The sequence below is a fragment of the Triturus cristatus genome, chromosome 5_1 (genome assembly GCF_964204655.1).
Source record: "Triturus cristatus chromosome 5_1, aTriCri1.1, whole genome shotgun sequence".
NCBI classification, from domain to species: Eukaryota; Metazoa; Chordata; class Amphibia; order Caudata; family Salamandridae; genus Triturus; species Triturus cristatus.
In genome coordinates, this window is record NC_140587.1 from 769064750 (window position 1) to 769083759 (window position 19010).

Genomic DNA, 19010 nt, shown 5'->3' on the forward strand with positions numbered 1-19010 from the left:
CCATGATCTATAAATGTGGTCTCAATATGAAGGGAGATTTAACACATATTTTAGTGGATTGCCTGCGTTCTTAGCTAAACTGAAAATTTTAATAAAACCAGTTTTAAAGTAAATTATCTGCCGCCACCTCCTCCTCATCATCATCATAATCATCATGCAGGACTGTCTTAAAGTCCTACACAACATCAGAGTCTGATCTAAAATGAGCCTCCATTCTGTTTAAGTACTGCTGCTGAAGCAGCGGGACTGAAGAGAAGTCAAGAACCCACATATTGTTGCGCTTTGGCCATGGTATAATGTGACAAAGGGTGAAATCCAGCCGAAGATGGACCCAAATCTAGGGCTAAAAATGAAACTGTATCTGCAACCAGCACTGCTGGAGCCTAAGGTAGCCTGATTGATGAGTAAGTGGCAAGGCCTGTTATAGAGGAGAGGCATGGCCAAGAGCCATAAGTGGTGTATGCGGACCTTGTCTAAGGTCAGTTGGTGCCAGGAAATGACCTGCTGGCGGATGTTCAACTGGGAGCTCTGATGGGTCAGTGGGGCCGGAAGGTGCACCACAGGCAGCTGATATGAATGTGAAAATCTGCAGCAGGGACCTCCCTGAAGGTAGCAACTCACTGAAGAGTCGAGGATGGCCACAGAAACCTAGGGCGCATTGGCTTCCAGACTGTTACTGTGCCCAAACAGAAAGGTAAAACCAGAGTCAAGTTTTTCAAATACTCACTTTGTGACCTCTCCCTAGAGCAGGAGTGCCTGGAAGCTAAACAGTTACACTTGGAGTTCCTAAGTTTCTTCTTAGAATGGTCTCTTGACTTCATGATTAGCTTATGTGACGAGGGCAATGTAGGAAGAGATCGGCCTATGATCGCGATCAAACCTCCTTCTTGTACTCTGCAAAGCAGAGCTTGGTTTCATACTCTTTTGTGGCTTTAAGGTGCACCAGGGAGCATAGTTGCAGGACTTGGAGTCAATGGTTGGTGCTGAGGCTCCATAGGCATATATCATGCGGGTTTGTAACCGACATAGATTTCCAGCATACATGACACGGTTTGAAACTTTTTTGTCTTTAGGTGCAACATCCCTGCACACTGCTAAAATAATTTGTTTAAGCAAAAATGCTTTGGTAAAAGTAATGAAAACAATAGAAGTGGAGAAGAGCATCGAAGACAGCGGAAAGAGGATCTGACATCAATGAGTACGACTGGTGCCTATAAGAGGCTCTGTGTCGTCATGTCCAGGGATGGGACAAAGTCAATGCAGAGGCCTATGGCACCACGTCAACATGCAGGAACTAATGCAAGAGTTTGCAACTCCAATTTGGCAATGGGGAGATTTACAAGGAGGGGGATCTGCTGTAAAAGTATCCATCAAAGAAGAATAAGTATTTTACTTCTGGCACACAATGTAATACTGTACATAAACGTCAGAGGGTATTTCAAGAGGTACAAATTGCTTAGGGTAACAACCACTACAAGTTGCAATCAGCTCATACAGCTATGACAGGCCAGCATTGCATGGTCGCACAAACCAAGTTACACATTTACCCTCTTGTGTGAGCTATTGGTGAATGTTCACAGGTGGCTATCTGGGATCATGCCAATCCTTCTCCAGAACAGTGGTTTACTTTGTCTCAATGCAGTGCCCCCTAATTTCTTGCCTCACGCTTGAAGAGTATCTTTCTGTTCTTTTGTCTCTTAGTGAATTGGCCAGGATGGCAAGTGTCAGCTGGAGGTAGGTGCAGTGCCGCTCCAGTTTATGTGTGCCCTCACATTGCCAGTGATCAAGACTGTGCAGACTCTACCCAGGCCCAGATTACACTGCCACAATTTGTGTCAAATATGCAGGCACTCACCCTTTATGAGTGACCATGGCAGCTTGAGCACTAGTTTTAAAGACCACGTGCTGAAGTCACAGTGCTCATGATCCAGTGAGTCTTGGTGGGTGGATTTTCTTCAGGCCCAAATACAAATCTCCTCCCTGAACAAAGCAAACTGCACGGCCGGGTTGCAGCAGTGATTGAAAGATATGGGTTGGTGGCCCTACCAACGGTGAGATGCGACTCTTTGTCTGACGTTCACCCCTCCTGGCATCTTGGTTCTTGAAGCACAGCCGCCCACAGGGGTTGCAGTTTCTTAGCTTTCAGTGTTTCTGGGGTGCTTGGATTCTTTGGCAGGGAACCCACATTTTAAGAAAGCAGTTTTCTTGAGCGTCAGGCTGTTAAGGATGCTTCACCTTTAACACATAGTGCGAGGATACCTGGGTATTTGGGCATCACCCTGAAGCTCAACAAAGCAGGTCCTTCCATTGAGTCACAGCGGGAAGCGTTCATTCATCCTGCCTCAACTCTTGGCAGACCTCCTCTTCTACTCAATATCTTCCTCATGCCTGAGCATGTCTACTACCCCTCCTAAGCATTTAGTCAGCTCCTTCCTTCAAGGCTGGCCCCAAGGCAGTTTCTAGCAGGAAGTTGAACTTCCAAGTTTTCTCCTACCAAACTTGGTAAAGGGTAATTGGTGGTCAATACTCCAATCCACAAATCAGTTTCTCAGTGGCCAACGCTGTGGGACCCTTGATATTAATATAGAGATCTTGGCATTTGGCTTGAAGTTTCTACCTCATACTTATCCTAAGTTCACAGACAAAACTTGTTCATTCCACAAGTCCACCCTAAGGCAGTTCCAGCACTTTGTGTATTTCTCCAAGAATGGCCAAATATGTTATTTGTATTGCAGTGCCAGAAAGGTGGTAGCATGGAGTTGGGAGTGCCCAATCAAGGAAGATCCAAAACAAAGGTAAAATAAGAGAGCGGCCTCTCCACGTAACCGCTACTTGTACTGGTGAGGAACGAATGAAGCAGGACTGAGGAGAGGATGTTCCCTACACTACAAAGGGACCCTTTGGGCCTTATTTAAAGTATGATGGCCTGTACTGTCAACAGAGGGGTGTACTCTGCTGTTCTGGCATAGTACAGCATGTCATTTTGAGATATCTTTGCAAGGAAGGCAGAGGTCTCTTAGCCTTCAGTAGGGGATTTGGGGTTTATTAATCAAATTTCCTGATTGGGATGTCAGGCTTTCCTCAGCAGTTCCAAACAGGGCAAATATTTGTCTGAACATGAACATCCGCCTTCAAAAAGGGTGCCGGTCAAAAGTTTCAGCCAGCATAGGCTCATGTCATCGGAACATGGTGGTTCCCCTACACCTGTCTGCTAAACAATAAATGGTGTTTGTCTTATCCCCACACCCTCTTATATGGTCTATTTCAAAGGACTTCAGAAGTACTGGGTAGAATTGCTTTCCGGAGCTAACTCCAACTTCACCTTAGGTTCCACTTCAGTAAAAGAAATCGAAATAGATTCCTTTATGGCTCCAAGTAATAGACACTTTATGCACAGCCTACTACACATACACATCATCCATGCCTTGCAAGCATGAAGTGAAGAACCCGCTTGCAAAGGCCTGGCAGACAAATTAAAGGTCAGAAGTTAACTCAAACTGGCAGGTGCCTGGTAAAAAGGCATGTTATGACACTCCAATCTCTTCCTTCCTGCCAGCACTAGCATCCTCTACAGCCACTGATGTGGCAGAAGTCATGCTCAGTAATGGGGGGTGTACATGGGGACTCTCTACAGACCACAAAGCTCTGCTCTGGGTCATATCCTGTGTCACTGAAAATTCTCACCACATATGCTTAATTGTTTTGTATATGGACATGAAAAGTAAATGAAACTATCAAACTTATTATGGGGAACTTGAGGCAGGGGTGCATGCTCCCCAGTGCCAAGAAAGGGACTCTTGGTGTCCCAACAGTAAGTTTCACCGGTGTAAAACTACTCCATTTGTGTTCATGTAACTGATTCAACTATGCCACAATATTCACCGTAAGCCACATTTTTAGAAGTTTAATTTTTAGTTAATTATGTGATAGGTTATGAAGACGTGATAACTGGCTATGTTGCAAGAGCATTACTGGTAATTAGATCACATAACAACTGTACTAGTTCAATGCATGGTCCCAGAGGCGACTTCAGGAGCTCCCTCACTATTGGTCTGCTGTACCAGGAACAGGTGTCTACAACAATTGGAACCAAGCACAACCTAAATGTGAGGCAATCACTGAAAGCTAGGACATGGCTCTTCAAAGCGTCAATAACTTTGTTTTTCTACTCAAGCACAAGTCCTTAAGATCCTCTCTGAGTATCTTCACTTCTAGAACCGGGATCAATTTGTTGAAAGCACATTAGGTCTCACTCATATGGGTTATCGGACGTTGAAGGTAGGCTAAAATGGCACAAATTGCAGCAAGAGCGTTTCACTGAAGTGTCCCGGAGAACAACACGACAAGACCAACTGATTTAAGTGACAAAACTGGACCACAATAACAGCACTATGGGCCACCAGGGTTCCCGTCTTTGACTGAGGCTTTTGGGCTGTTTTCCATCATCCATTGAGTCTCACCGTGCAGTGCAATTCAACATTAACATGATTTTGAAACATTTAATTCTCTGGGCAGGAATGTGCTGCAGATCTTTCACAGGTGTATGTAGAAAAGGGTCATTGGAAAAGGAGGTATATCGCTTAGAGGCAAGAAACTGCACGAGAAGTCATGTCATAGCTTCAAAACACAGAAGAAACTCAGCCCAGTTAACAACAAATGTGAAATTTAGTGAATAAGAGGGTGAAGTTAAAGCCAAATTTCCCAAAAGAGCCTTACAATCATGGACACCTAAATAAATATAGAACAAAAGGTACCTTCAAGTAGACTTCTTTGGGTGGAAATGAAGAAATTGAGATTTGGCAATACTCTGAGATAGCAGTAAAAAGTAAAGAAGTAGTGTGGAAAGGTTTTAAAATGAAAATGCTGCTTACCAGTATGCATCTGTTCTTGGCATGTAGAGCTGCAGATCCACACACTTGCATTAGATCGCCATCTGGTGTTGGGCTCGGATGCTTGCACCTTGTTGTCGTCCTGGAAGAAGTCTTTGTAGTCACGAGATAGGTGACTCCCTTGGACGATAGTGCGCATGGGCATCGACACCATCCTTAGATTGTTTTTCGCCATGATGGGAAATGATGGAGTTTGTAGAAAGAAAAAGATGTCCATGTGTGTATATCTATTTAAGATAGAACTGGAACAGATACAGGTCCCGGGGAGGTGGGTGGGCGTGTGTGGATCTGCCACTCTACATGCCAAGAACAGATGCATACTGGTAAGTAGCATTTTCCGTTCGAGGCATATGAGCTGCAGATCACACACTTGCATAGACTGTACAGCAGTATCTCCCCTAGCGTGGTCACCTGTATCGGTTGCAGCAGTTTGAAAAAGAGTTTTAAGAACAGCTTGGCCCACAGAAGCCTGTTGTTTAGCCTGCACGTCAACACAATAGTCTTTAGTGAAGGTGTGTGTTGTAGACCATGTTGCTGCTTTACAAATGTCTTCAAGGGTAATGTTCCCTAAGAATGTCATAGAGGCCCCTAGTTTGCATGTGGAGTGCGCTCTAGGGGGAATTGTCTCACTTTCTGGTAGCATATTTGGATAAATGTAACGATCCACATTGCAATCCCAACTTTGGAGATGGGGTTACCTTTATGCGGTGGGCAGAAAGCTACGAACAATCGTTTTGTTTTGCGAAAGGATTTAGTCCTGTCAATGTAATAAAGCAGGGCTCTTTTTACATCTAGGGTGTGTAGAGCTCTCTCTGCTACAGAGTCTGGGTTTTGAAAAAACACTGGTAACTCCACCAATTGGTTAAGATGAAATGGAGAGATGACCTTAGGAAGGAATTTTGGATTTGTTCTGAGAACCACCTTGTTACGATGTATTTGTAAGAATGGTTCTTGTATGGTTAAAGCCTGGATCCAACTTACTCTTCTAAGAGAGGTGATTGCAATAAGAAAAGCTACTTTCCATGTGTGGAACTGCAGTTCGCATTTATGTAGAGGTTCAAATGGGGTGTCCCATGAGCCTGGTAAGAACAATATTTAGATTCCACACTGGAAAGGGTGGAAACCTGGGAGGAATGATTCTTTTCTTTTCAGGCCCTCCATAAAGGCTTAAATTGCAGGGAGTCTAAAAAGTGACAAGTGTTGTCTGTTTTGTAGATAAGCAGCAAGTGCTGCTAGATGTAAGCGTATGGATGAATATGCTAGATTACATCTCTGCAAGTGTAGTAAGTAGCAAATGATGTTCTGGATGGAGGCATCTAGTGGATCAATATGGTTGTTAGTGCAGTAAATGGCAAATCTTTTCCATTTTGCAGCATAGCAAGCCCTAGTAGTAGGGCGTCTGGCTTCTTTAATGATGTTCATACAGTCTGGTGGTAGGTTAAGTTAACCGAACTCTAGGACTTCAGGAGCCAGATCGTCAGATTCAGCTGACCTGGATGTCTAATCTCTCCATGGTTCTGCGTTAGCAAGGAAGGGGACAGGCGTAGTTTTTGGTGTGGAACTACTGAGAGTTCCAACAGTGTTGTGAACCACGGTTGGCGTGCCCATGTGGGAACTACCAAGATTAGTTTGAGAGACTGTTGTCGGAGCTTGCGTACCACTAGTGGAATCATTGGGAGTGGCGGAAAAGCGTATGCAAATCTGCCTGACCAGTTCATCCATATCGCATTGCCCTTGGACAATGGGTGTGGAAACCTGGCAGCGAAGGTTGGGCATTTTGCGTTTTCATGTGTGGCGAACAGATCTATGTCTGGTTGGCCCCACATGTGAAAAAATGGTAGAAGAACCTGGAGATGTAGTTCCCATTCGTAAATCTGCTGTGTCCGTCGACTTAACAGATCGCAATCTGATTGTGAACTCCTGGAAGGTGTTTGGCAAGTAGGTATATATTTTGTGGGATGGCCCATCTCCAAATGTTCTGTGCGAGCTGGGACAGCTGCAGAGAATATGTGCCTCCTTGTTTTTGTATGTAGTACATGGCTGTCATTGTGTCCGTCCAGATCAGGACAGCTTTGTTTTGTACATGTACTTGGAATGATTTTAATGCTAGAAATATTGCTAGTAGTTCCTGGTGATTGATGTGGAGCACTTTTTGTTGAGTGGCCCATTTGCCTTGGGCTGTATGTCCGAGGAGATGGGCTCCCCATCCTGTGAGTGATGCGTCTGTTGTGAGTACTATCTGTGGAACAGGTTCGAGGAACGGCCACCCTTTGGAGAAGTTCTTTGTTTTCCACCACTGCAGAGAGCGATGTGTGCGGCTGTCTACCAACACCAGATCTGTAAGTTGTCCTCGACCCTGATTCCACTGGTGTGCTAGACATTCCTGTAAGGGACGCATTTGAAGTCTTGCATAAGGTAGAATAAAGATGAGAGATGCCATCATGCCTATGAGCTGCATGAACAGTCTGGCTGGGAGAGACTGTTGGGCTTGAAATTTTGTGATGAGGGTTTGTATGCTGGCTATCCTGGCTGGACTGGGATATGCCAGAGCTGTGGAAGTGTTTATTGTGGCCCCTAGATATTGATGTATATGAGAGGGCTGGAGATGCGACTTGGTGTAGTTGACTGTGAACCCCAAGTTGTGTAATGTTTGGATGGTTTGGTGAGTGTGTTCAACACATTGGTTTAATGACTTGGCTTTTATTAGCCAGTCGTCTAAATATGGGAAGACATGGATCTGTTGTCTTCTGAAATGTGCTGCTACCACCGCAAGACATTTTGTGAATACTCTGGGTGCGGTGGTGACTCCGAATGGAAGGACTTTGAACTGATAGTGTTGTCCATCTACTATAAACCTTAGATACTTCCTGTGAGCAGGATGTATGGAAATGTGGAAGTAAGCGTCCTTGAGATCTAGTGTGGCAAGGAAGTCGCCTTGTTGCAACAGTGGGAGCACTTGTTGGAGAGGGATCATGTGAAAATGATCCGAGTGTATATACAGATTGAGGGGTCTGAGGTCGAGTATTGGTCTTAGAGTTCCGTCCTTTTTGGGTATTAGGAAATACAGCGAATAAACCCCTGTTTCTTGATGCGGTAAGGGAACAGGCTCTATTGCGTGCTTTTGAAGCAGTGAGAGAACTTCTTGTTTTAAGAGTGTGAGATGATCTGTGGACATTGGACGCTGCTTGGGTGGTATGTGTGGGGGGTAGCTGTAAGTTTCAGGCAGTAACCATACTGTATAATCTGTCTTACCCACTTGTCTGTTGTGATGGAATTCCAGACAGGTAGGAACTGTGATAATCTTCCCCCGACCGGAGTGGGAGGGTCTGGGGGGAGTGGAGGGAAGTCACTGCTTTGAAGTAGAGGAGGTGCGAGTGTTGTTGTTACCTCGGCCTCTCCCTTTATTGTTATTCCCTCTGTATCCACCTCTAAAATATCCTCTATTGCGGGATGTTTGTGTAGTGGCTTTAAAAGAAGATAAGGTGTCTGTGCCCATGTTTTTGGAGGCTCCTCTATAAAAGGAGCGCCGAAAGGAGTCACGTGTTTGCGGAGACTGTAACACTCCCATGGACTTAGCAGTCTCTGTGTCTTTTTTCATCTTTTCAAGGGCAGTGTCTACAGCCGGTCCAAAGAGTTGTTGTTGGTTGAACGGCTGGTTCAGGATGGTTGTCTGGACCGCTTGTTTAAAGCCTGAAATGCGCAGCCAGGCATGTCGTCTGAGCAGTACACTGGTATTGATAGACCTAGAGGCAGTGTCTGCTGCGTCAAGTGCGCATTTAATTGATGCGTTTGATATTAGTTTGCCTTCTTGGATGAGATTGTTTGCTCGAGCTTTATATTGGTCAGGCAAATGTTGTAATAGGGTTTCCAGCTGGTCATAGTGGGCCCTATCGTATCTAGCCAGCAGTGCTTGCGTGTTGGCTATGCGCCGGTGATTGGCTGCCTGCGCAGCTACCCTTCTGCCAGATGCGTCCAGTAATTTGGATTCCTTATCGGGGGTGGGGCATCCCCTGAGGTTTGTGAGTTGGCGCGCTTTCTAGCGTTGGAAAGCAGGGTCTTCAGGGGCAGGTCTATAGTTCTTATCGATCCTAGGATTAAGAATCCTAGCACGTACGGGATCTTTGAACACTTCAGGGGCATGTTTAATGACTCCCTTAATCACTGGTAATATTTGCACTGTTTTTGGGACTGTTCAAATGTATCTAAAAGGAAGTCCTCCTCTGCTGTGTCTAGAGTGCATTTTCACGCCGTGAAAAACGGCAGCCCTATTAAGCAATTGTCCAAAACCAATATTATCGTCTGGGGGAGGTGGTTTTGAGGGGTATGGTTGGGGGCTTGGGAGGTCTGGTAGATCTATTGGGACAGGGTACTCCCAATCATCTTGTGGTGGGTCGTCTGGATCTGTGAATGGATCAGGGTCTCCCCCCGCCCCCAAGTCATCATCATCATCTTGCGGTTGTGCATGTGGTGGAGAAGTTACAGGTAGAGGTGGTGTAACAGATTTAGGGAGAGGAAGGGGTTAGAAACAAGTACAGGAGAAGAAGGAGGCATAGGTGATGTAGCAGAGTCCTTCTTCTTCACAGGCACTGGAGGGGCATGTGCTGTGTCTAACTTCCTCTTCTTGCATGGCACAGCTGTGACATGTCCTGTTCCAGGATTAATATAGATCTTTTTCTGCCTAGGATTGATAGGATCCGGATGGAAAAAATCCTCTTCCTCGATAACCGCTTTCGGTGTCGATTTTTTCGGTTCCGAGCAGGGCGGCTGTTGAGTTCTATGGTCTTTGGCCTTAGAAGGCGTGTTAGAATCTCTAGGCTTATCTTTCGGTTCCGAGGATTTCGGTTTCGGAGCCGAGGATGGATCTTTGGGCTTAGAAGCGTTCAAAGCCGGTTTATCCACGGGTCTCGAGGTTTTCGGGGCCGGTTTGTCTTTCGAGGTGGAAGGGGTCGGAACCAATTTCGGAGCCGAGTGTTCCTTTGGTTTCGGTGCCGAAGTCGCCGGTGGGACAATTATATGAGGTTTGCTCGGTCCCGAGCTACCGGAAGGCTTGTCTTTTTTCTTCGGAGCCAGGCCCGGAGGCGGGGCTTCTGATGTGTTCGGGATGGGGCAGTAGTACTCACTCGTTGACCAGGAGTGATGGGGTCGTCTGAGTCTTCTGCCTCTGAAACGATTTCGAGATCTTCAGAATCTTCTTCAGACACATCCGGGCCTACATCGAAGATGTCCTCTGGTTCCGGAGCTGATCTCTGCGCCATAATGTGTCGTCGAGCCCTTTGATCTCAAATCATCTTTTTCGATCGAAAGGAGGATGCGCAGGCTGCACAGGTTGCAGACCTTATGATGGTCACTGTGCGGGAACTTTGCTCCACACTGGGGGCATTTCTTGAATGGCGTCCTTTCCATGAGCCGTAGGCCTTACGACGTGGATAGGCCCAGCAGCCCGCGTCGACGACTGGAATCAAGCCGATGAAGGGCGCGTCGAAGATATCGATGTTCGAAGTCAATCCAAAGAGTCTGTGAAAGTTTTGCGCGTTGAAAAAGTTTGAAATGGAAGTTTCAAAACGGAGCGCAAAAGTTGCATCCAAACCCAATGGCGGAAAAAAACAATCTAAGGATGGAGTCGATGCCCATGCGTACTATCGTCCAAGGGAGGAGTCACCTATCTTGTGACTACAAAGATTTCCTCAAAGACAAAAACAAGGTGCAAGCATCCGAGCCCAACACCAGATGGCGATCTAATGCAAGTGTGTGATCTGCAGCTCATATGCCTCGAACACAAATTATCCTAGATTTCAAATTGTTAAGAATCAGACTTAAATTAGGCTCTTAAATTATAACGCAGTGGGCACCTTTTCCCCATTTAGGTGGCATTGAAGGGGAAGCAGCATTTTTTCAGAAGATCCATTCATGATGGAAGAATGTTCAGAGTGGCATGTCATTTTGGTAGGATGCTGCCAGAGCAATCAAGAGTCGGGGGCAACTAAAGGGAAAAATATTTGTGACCTAGGTACTAAGTATACCTCAGGGTCACATGAACAAGGCCTTTCTCTGGGAGGATGGCACATATAATGCAATGAAGTGGCTGAGTTATTGACTCCACTTTGAAGTTATTCAATGAAATTTGTGCTTAAATGTTTTTCTGAATGGAGGTTGACTACTGAATTAATTATTCCTTTTGGAGAATAAAAACTTGGACAGCAAAAGGATCCATTTTCTGAGAAGTTAATAGTTATTCCTTTACCTCCCCCACAACACTATTTCTCTCCTGCCTGTCATGACCAAACCCATCTCCATTGCCCTCAACCCAGCACACCAATTCACTCCTTCAAAACATGTATCTATATATAAGCCCCCGAGTTATGTATACATAATTGCATTTATACATTCAGAAACGGAGGGATCTGGCATATGTATTCTTTAATATGCTCCACTGACTTATGGGGTCAACCCCATGGTTTATTTATAACTACATATAAATATTAAACATGATCAAACCTATCTGACTCAATCGTTAAAGCGCTGCAGCAGGAAATGACTATTCATGCTGCTGCATTTATACTAAAATGACAAGAGTAACTAATACAAATCCTTTTATTATAATAATGGTTCAGTCAATGGCTCTGGTCTTTCTATAACTGGGGAAATAAATATCCCAATTAGAAATGGATGTTTTTTGGTTTATGTGTATTATTGTAGTCAGTACCCCCCTAGCAAATGTGGTGTTCATGTGAAGGCTAACTCAGATGAGACTTAATTCAAGTGAGGAAGGTCATTAGCTCATATATTGTTATGCATTCCTCTGGTAACTTTCCTGAGAATGCGTGCCCCCTTTGCAAATTCTCATGTGAAAATGTCAAAAAATACAACTTCAAATAATGTCCATTCAAGTGCAAAAAATTAAACAACTCTTGTTATATAGAAAATGATTTGCATAAGGGTTGATAGGGAGACCAAAAGCACGTTTTGTAACCTTTTTGTACAGATATTCTTAAAAGAGCATTCTACCAAAAAATGTCTACTTTCCCAAAACACAAACACTGGTTTGGGTAATACATATATGAAAATGTAGCTTACCCATAAAGGGGCACATTTTCTTCAGTGTCTTAATGTTGGGAAAAGATTCCACCCCAGTCGTATCCTTTGGCTCAAACTAACATTAGCACAATAGCACAGGAACCACCACGGAAACGTTTGTACACCACATGACATGCAGGGAGGCTGCCCTAACCAATTCTAAAAAATAAATAACGAAGTGTTGTTTATCCAAACAATACAGAAATAAGGGAAGATGACTTTTGAATGCAGTACACACCCTGAGCCGCACAGTACAAGCTGAAATACGGATGGTAAATTAATGTAAGGTTTTCAAGTGTTTCGAGAGAGAGACAGTGCGAAGTTAGCCTCCAGGACAACACCAAGGCACTCTACAGAAGCTACCTGACTTGCAGCCCTGTGATAATTAAAAATCCTCCAATTTGTGGAGAAAATTTTGAATACGTAGTAGAATTTACCAGCTTAATTTTCCACATCATCGAAATAGTACTGAGAAGGAAATTAATGTGCTGGATTGAACTATATACTTTTTCTTCAAAGATTGGAAGATTTTCATTTACCACCAAATTCTGAATCAGTCCCTAAATCTCTAGCAATAAAAAATGGATAAAGTAGTGCAACAAAATATCTTCTACTTCGTACGTTCTTTTAGACTGTGGCCTAAAACATATGCATAGCACCTCATGGGGTTTTCTTTTATATATTTTACTGATCAGAGGTATAGCAGCTGCATGACTTCCGCGTGGTTACTTCACTTCCGAAATACGCATACACCAAGGCCCCAATTACGATGTCGCTGGAGTTTCTCCTGGCCGACATCGTCTCGGGCAAGGGACCGACCGACACCCGGTCGGCGGTCCCGACTGACTAATTAGGATGCGACTAAACACTGTTCGGTCGCATTCCTATACTTTACAATGGAAGCATATATTCAGGCCTGAATGCATGCTCCAATTGTAAAATAGGAGGTGCAGTTCATCCCTGCATCTCGTGGTGGCACAGGGTGTAGGGATCAATAGGGGGGCACCATAGGTGCCACCTCGGCCTCCAACCGGATGCCGTGCACCCACGGGCTTTCTGCTGGAGGCCCCCAAATTTGAGTTCCAATAGCCTTTCTGTGTTGGAAAGGCCGGCACGTAAAGGCTGCCAAAACCCAACATCATATTCCCACGGGCGAAAGAGACGCCCTTGGGATTACTCGCCACATTCCTACTGGCATGCGGGCTCGCCGAGCCTGTTGGAAGCCAGTCGGAATGACCATTCGGATTCCTTTCCGACCGCCTCCATCGTAATGAGGAGTTCGGAGAGGAATCTGACCGGCATATTACGATGCGGTCAGAAAGGCTCCGACCAACGGTCTGAGCCGTTTCCAACCACATCATAATCAGGCTCAAAGTATATACACCAGTTATCACACTGATCCACATTCAGGTTATAAAAACATAAGGATGTTAAGGCGCAGTTTCTTCACACATATAATTAAGCTGCGACAGCAAAGGTGTACCTACCTGCTGTAAGATAGGCATAATAGCACTGGGACCATCGGGACTCATTTTTTAGCCTCTCAAAAGATGAGAATGCCTCCTTAAAATTCAGCTCGATCATACTACACCAGCCTAAAAATGAAATAAAAACAAAAGATTTCTATTTTGGAGATTAGTTTGAAACATAATGAATATCCAGGACTTTGGGTTGATAACAGTAATTTACATGGCTTTTCCAACTACAAGAAATCTTGTTATATGATGAAAACCTTACTTCTAGATGGATAACAGAGCTCATAACATCACCTTTAGCTGACTCTAGTAACAATAATGTATAACCAATATTTTTTTTAAGTTATAGGGCTTCATTTTATAAAATGTACCACCTTTTGAAGCAGATGGTAAGAAAAACGTTACTTACCTGTATCTATAATTCTCCAGCGTTGGTGTCTTAGAGTCACATGTTTGAATCATACCCCATTAACAAGTTGCTTGATTATACATTAGTAATATACTAAAATTGCCATCGCAGTAGTTGGAACACAGTTGCACTTAAGTAGTCCAATCACTTAATTTCAAAAACCCGAAGTCCAACCAGTTCGATGAAAGTGCACTACAGTCCACTCTCTCTATGGACCGCTATAACTAAGATTTTCTATAGTACAAGGGTGGAAGAAGAAAACCTGAGACATCTGTCACAGTGGCGTAGCTAGACCATTTGCCGCCCCGCAGCGGCAGAACGTAAGAGATGTAAGAGCGGGGGGATGCTGGCGGTTCCAGCGTTTGCCGCCCCGTGGCAGCCAAAGGTAAGAGCGGACCACCCTCCTCCACTGATCTGACAGGGGAGGAGGGACTGTTGTATGCGAATCGTTGAAACATACCAATACTGGAGAATTGCATTTACAGGTACGTAACATTTTTCTTCTACAACATTGAATTTTTCATGGATTTTCATGGTTGAAGGAGAAACGCAGGCAGTATTAACTTTGGCAAAAGAGCATAACTCCATTCCAGCTATGCACATTAATATCAAGCAAAACTATGAGAAACTGCAATTGTATCAAAGAGAAGCTCCACCCAATCCCCTCATGAACTGTAATGTCTCGAGTTCTGAATGGGATAATCACTTCAGAGCTATATACCACTTGGTGGAGAAAGAGTGCTTGGGGGACTTTTTAGGGCTCAAATTGTCTCAAACTAACTGTGTTGGTTACTCTCCAAGAAGTTACCCAGGCTATCAGGCAAAGCCCAAGTAGAAAAGCACCAGGATCGATGGGGTCCCAATAGACATCATCAAATGTATTACTGATGTATGGGAGCGCCTGTTAACAAACGTTGTCAACAACTCTTTATGTAGTAGGGCCCTGAGCTCCTGGGCTTTTTCCAGTATAGTCCCTATCTTTAAGAAAAGGGATCAACTGACGCCTAAATGCTATTGCCCCATTTTGCATTCGGCATGCCACAAACAGCAGGTACGGGGACTGTTCTGCCCTTTCGAACATGTATAACACTCAATGCAGTTCAGCAGCCTATTATGGCACTGGGATCTGGGGACGTCTCTTCAGACCGAGGAAAACTGCATCGGTAGGCGCTTCATGCATCTGCTGCCCACCAGTTCTCATTGTATTATTCCATTCAGAACTCAGTATGCAGTATATATTGGTTAAGGTGAAGTTGGCCCTTCTTTTACTCTGGGTCAGCGTTTGGGCTAACATTGAGGCGAATGTAAATAGAGACATTTCAGATTGCCTTAAATTGGATAAAGACTCCTCAATCCCTTGGTTAGTGTATGTCCCAAAACATTGTATAGTAAACAACAACAGGAGTATAACCCGTGGACCAGGTTGAGAACCGGGTAAGTAAGCAAAAAATAACTTCTCAACTGGATTCAATGAGAAAGGCAAGTATTTAACTAGTTACGCAACCCCCAGCACCTTCATACAAACAATCAGGAGTCTCCCTTTCTTTCCTTTGCCATGTCTTGTACATGCTTAAATACTTGCCTTTCTCATTGAATCCAGTTGAGACATTGGTTTTTTTTTCTCCCAAAACATTGTATAGCATTGAGCCTACCGGGACAAGAAATCTGATAAATTGCTTGGGAAGCTCCGCTTCTTAGAGCTATTTCATTTGCAAAGATTGAAGTCTGAATCTATTAAATAAACAATTGGTCCAAGATTATCTTGCTTTCTTTGTACCTGTGGAGCTCGCATTGTATTTCAATACTGCTTTTTCACGTTGGGAGAGATCCACACTTCTCTGTTTCAGGGCAGACACAGTGTTGCATTTGGTGTGCTTTCCAAAGATGGAAGGTGTTTGGGGGTCTCCGATTCGGTTTTTCCTTGTGACAGTCTGTCAGAGTAGACCCAGATTCACTTTGTTTTTTGCAAATTATATAAACCTTTTTTACCATTATTTATTAAGCCAATTTTAAAATTCTTGAGATTCAGGAAATGCAGAGATGCTTTGACTTACATTCAGTTTTTAAACAGTTATGTTGTTTGTTATAGTGTCTGTTCCTTTCTGAAAGCTGCAGTGAGATGCAGGATATCAAAGCAGGGTTAGTGCAATGTCTATTTTTAAAGTTAGGAAGGGGCCCACTCAGTCGAGCCACTCTCATAGATAGGAGCGGTGGTCTGAGAAGATACAGTACCAGTGGAAACGTATCGGTCACTGGGAAGTGTTTAGCTTACCTACTCTTAGACCGGTGCATTACCCATTAAGGGTGACTCTTTTCCAGATTGTATTTCGCTGAATTTTAACACTGATGGATACATGAGATTGAATTATATATTATGTATGTCTTATTTATGTAAGTTTTATGGATACTCATCTGCTGAATAAAGTGATTTGAACTTGATAAAACTACTCTGTTACAGCAACAACAAAAAACACAAAAGCAGTGTAGCCCGTCTGGGATTACTCTAGTATATATTTACTTCCTATTTAGCAATTCACCTTGTTGCGCTCAACTTTTAGTGACACCACTGCTTGGAAACTACACTGATATCCAAACTTTTCAAAACAAAAACGAAAAAGGAGTGCTAAAAAATAAAATAATTATATTTGTATCATTAGAGTTATGAAAATTAAAAAAAGTCTCAAATATCAATCATCCAATCAGATTCAGTCCATCATTGAGTGAGGAGTCGTATATGGGTTCCAAATCCAATTTTATTTATTCTTTTATCAAATGTAATTCCGCCCAGCCAATGTGTTTCATCCATTAGGACTTCATCAGGGTTGGTATCGCTGTGTGCCTAGTGCCACTGTATGATGTGCAATTCCTCTCATAGCCAGATATGTAGGGAACATATCACAATTCCCAGTAGTTTTATTCTCCCTGAATGGGACCTTTACTGTAGTGGACAACGCACCAAATGCGGGAAATCTTCCATTAATGTTAAAGTCTGTTATAGCCCCCTTTCAATCTCTAAAATGTATTAAATGCTTATGGCCCATTGTTACAGATAAGTAACATTTTCATACAAAATCAAAATTATTGACAGATCACTAAATCCTAAATACTAACAGTCAATTGGTTAATCGACAGCATTTTAGAACACAATAAATACTGTTTGAAAGTATGAGTGCTTTTCTTACTTACCAATTTCATACAGACATACATGTTGGATCTCTCTTTGATCTGTTGCTAGTTCCAAAGCAGTATTGAAAGAAGTCAAGGCACTGTTGATTTGACACTAGAATAGACAAGAGGCATGAGCACACGTTAATAATGGGGCAATTCAAGCTGATAAAGCTACTCTTGATAACAAATGCATACGACACAAGGGAATATCTTGGTTGGCTTGTTTGAGATTTAGAAAGCACATGCTACTTTTAAGTAATTATGTAGGTCCTGACGCAATGGAAATATAATATACAAGTATAAAGGCTTATTCATTCTAGAATTCCATCACCACTTGCAGACTACACTTATCTACTTTTTAATCATCACCTCTGGTTATCAAGCTTTTACGCAGAAATTGACAGACATCTGTGGGTGCAAAGCATAGCACGAGGCTATGCGATATACAGATTGGACAAAAGGTTCATATTAAGCTCACGCTCAGAATCATTCATTAGTTGCCTGTAGAAAAGTGGATGATTTTGAAAACGCTGTGCCTCATTCATAAAGTTATCTTCACTTCAAGACCTAAAATACTTTGCCTATAACACACTACAAGACCAGGAGCCTTCAAACACCCAAGTAGCTTGATGACAAATTAGCAATTTACATTTCAATCAAGTCTTAGGATCTATGAAAGCAGCTTTTTTTAACCGATGAGCTCCTAAAACTCAAGAAGAGGGGCAGGATTTCTATGTCTGGTCATTGTTTATGTTCAATTGTTCTAGGCGGCACTCTGCCCCATGTAGTACAATTAAAGACTGGAAATGTACAAACTACGTCAAAAATCCTAAAATCAATTAACAAAGAACAGAAAATATTAGAAACAACAGCCAGAACATGATTCATAAATATTTACATAGAAAAGACAGAATGCATACTAAAATTAAAAGGTACGTTTTAGGCATTTTCTCCAACGAGGTAGGGCTCGGAATTCTAAGCAAGTCACAGCAGTAGTAATAAGAACGAACCTCACTGCTACACTTTCTTCTGCAGACTGTCAAAAGTGGGGACAACTGCAGGGGGATGTAAGTGGAAATTGACATTTTCCTTTTTTACTTCCACGAGGAAAACAGTTTTTCATGTTGTGACTAGCATAACAATGCACCCATTGAATATATGGAGGGTTCTGGGACACTTTAATTCCCAGTTTGAACACATATTCCAGTATTGTTTACCTCAAACGTTAGGCTAGAAAATTGAATGAATGTATGTTTGCAAAAACCTATAAAGTTCCCAATCACAAAGTCACCACAAGTTGTGCCTCTCTTATTAATACCAAAGTTCCAAACCTAAACCTTTCTCCAGGAAAAATGCACCATACTGTCTTAAAATCCTAATTCTGTAAATCAAGAATCGGGAACTGTAACCCGGCCAGAATTCATTTATTAAATGATCGACTAAATACACCTCTTCTAAATGGTCGTTTAAAGCATACTTTGGAATTCCATGTGTCGGGAAGTCTTTTGATTGATAATGAGGGGAAAGGAGACAGAGGTTTGGAATGGTGGGGGGAAGAGAGAGAGAGAGAAAGTGCGTGGGAGGGGGTAGCAGAGAGCTAAAAACGTCTCAGTTTGTTTAGAACTGTAAGCGAATATGCAGACATGGCAAGTCAAAAGAAAAAAGAACAAATGATGGACAGAAGGCTAAGATTTCATCAAATTTCAGATGCACACACGAAGGTCCCTGTGCCCTGAGGCAGTTTCAGTGCTTTGGTGACCTCCAGGACTGAGCGCCACCCGGTCTGTACCAACATCACCATCGCGTGCCACTCATCTTAGTTTGGCTGGTGGCCAGTGGGCAGAAGGCACTCTTTTTGAGTTCATCAGCAGCAGGCCAGCAGCACCCTACAGTCCCACCAAATAACAGATGCATACACTTAGACCATTATTGAGGCTTTCTGACTTTAAAACTGTAGGGAATTGGATTATTACCGGCACGATGTCACACAAATTA

General features: G+C 43.3%; 1 protein-coding gene across 2 annotated transcripts in view; it reads right to left on the bottom strand.

The window, feature by feature from the left end:
• The window catches only part of TTC39C (tetratricopeptide repeat domain 39C), a 466104-nt gene that overhangs the window by 148972 nt on the left and 298122 nt on the right, over positions 1-19010 (bottom strand). For both annotated transcript variants that reach the window (XM_085605752.1, XM_085605751.1), the window contains 2 exons: positions 17034-17127; positions 13451-13558 (listed from right to left, as the gene is read on the bottom strand). In XM_085605752.1, coding sequence (XP_085461878.1) covers positions 13451-13558; positions 17034-17127 — 202 coding nt within the window. The remainder of the gene's footprint in view (positions 1-13450; positions 13559-17033; positions 17128-19010) is intronic.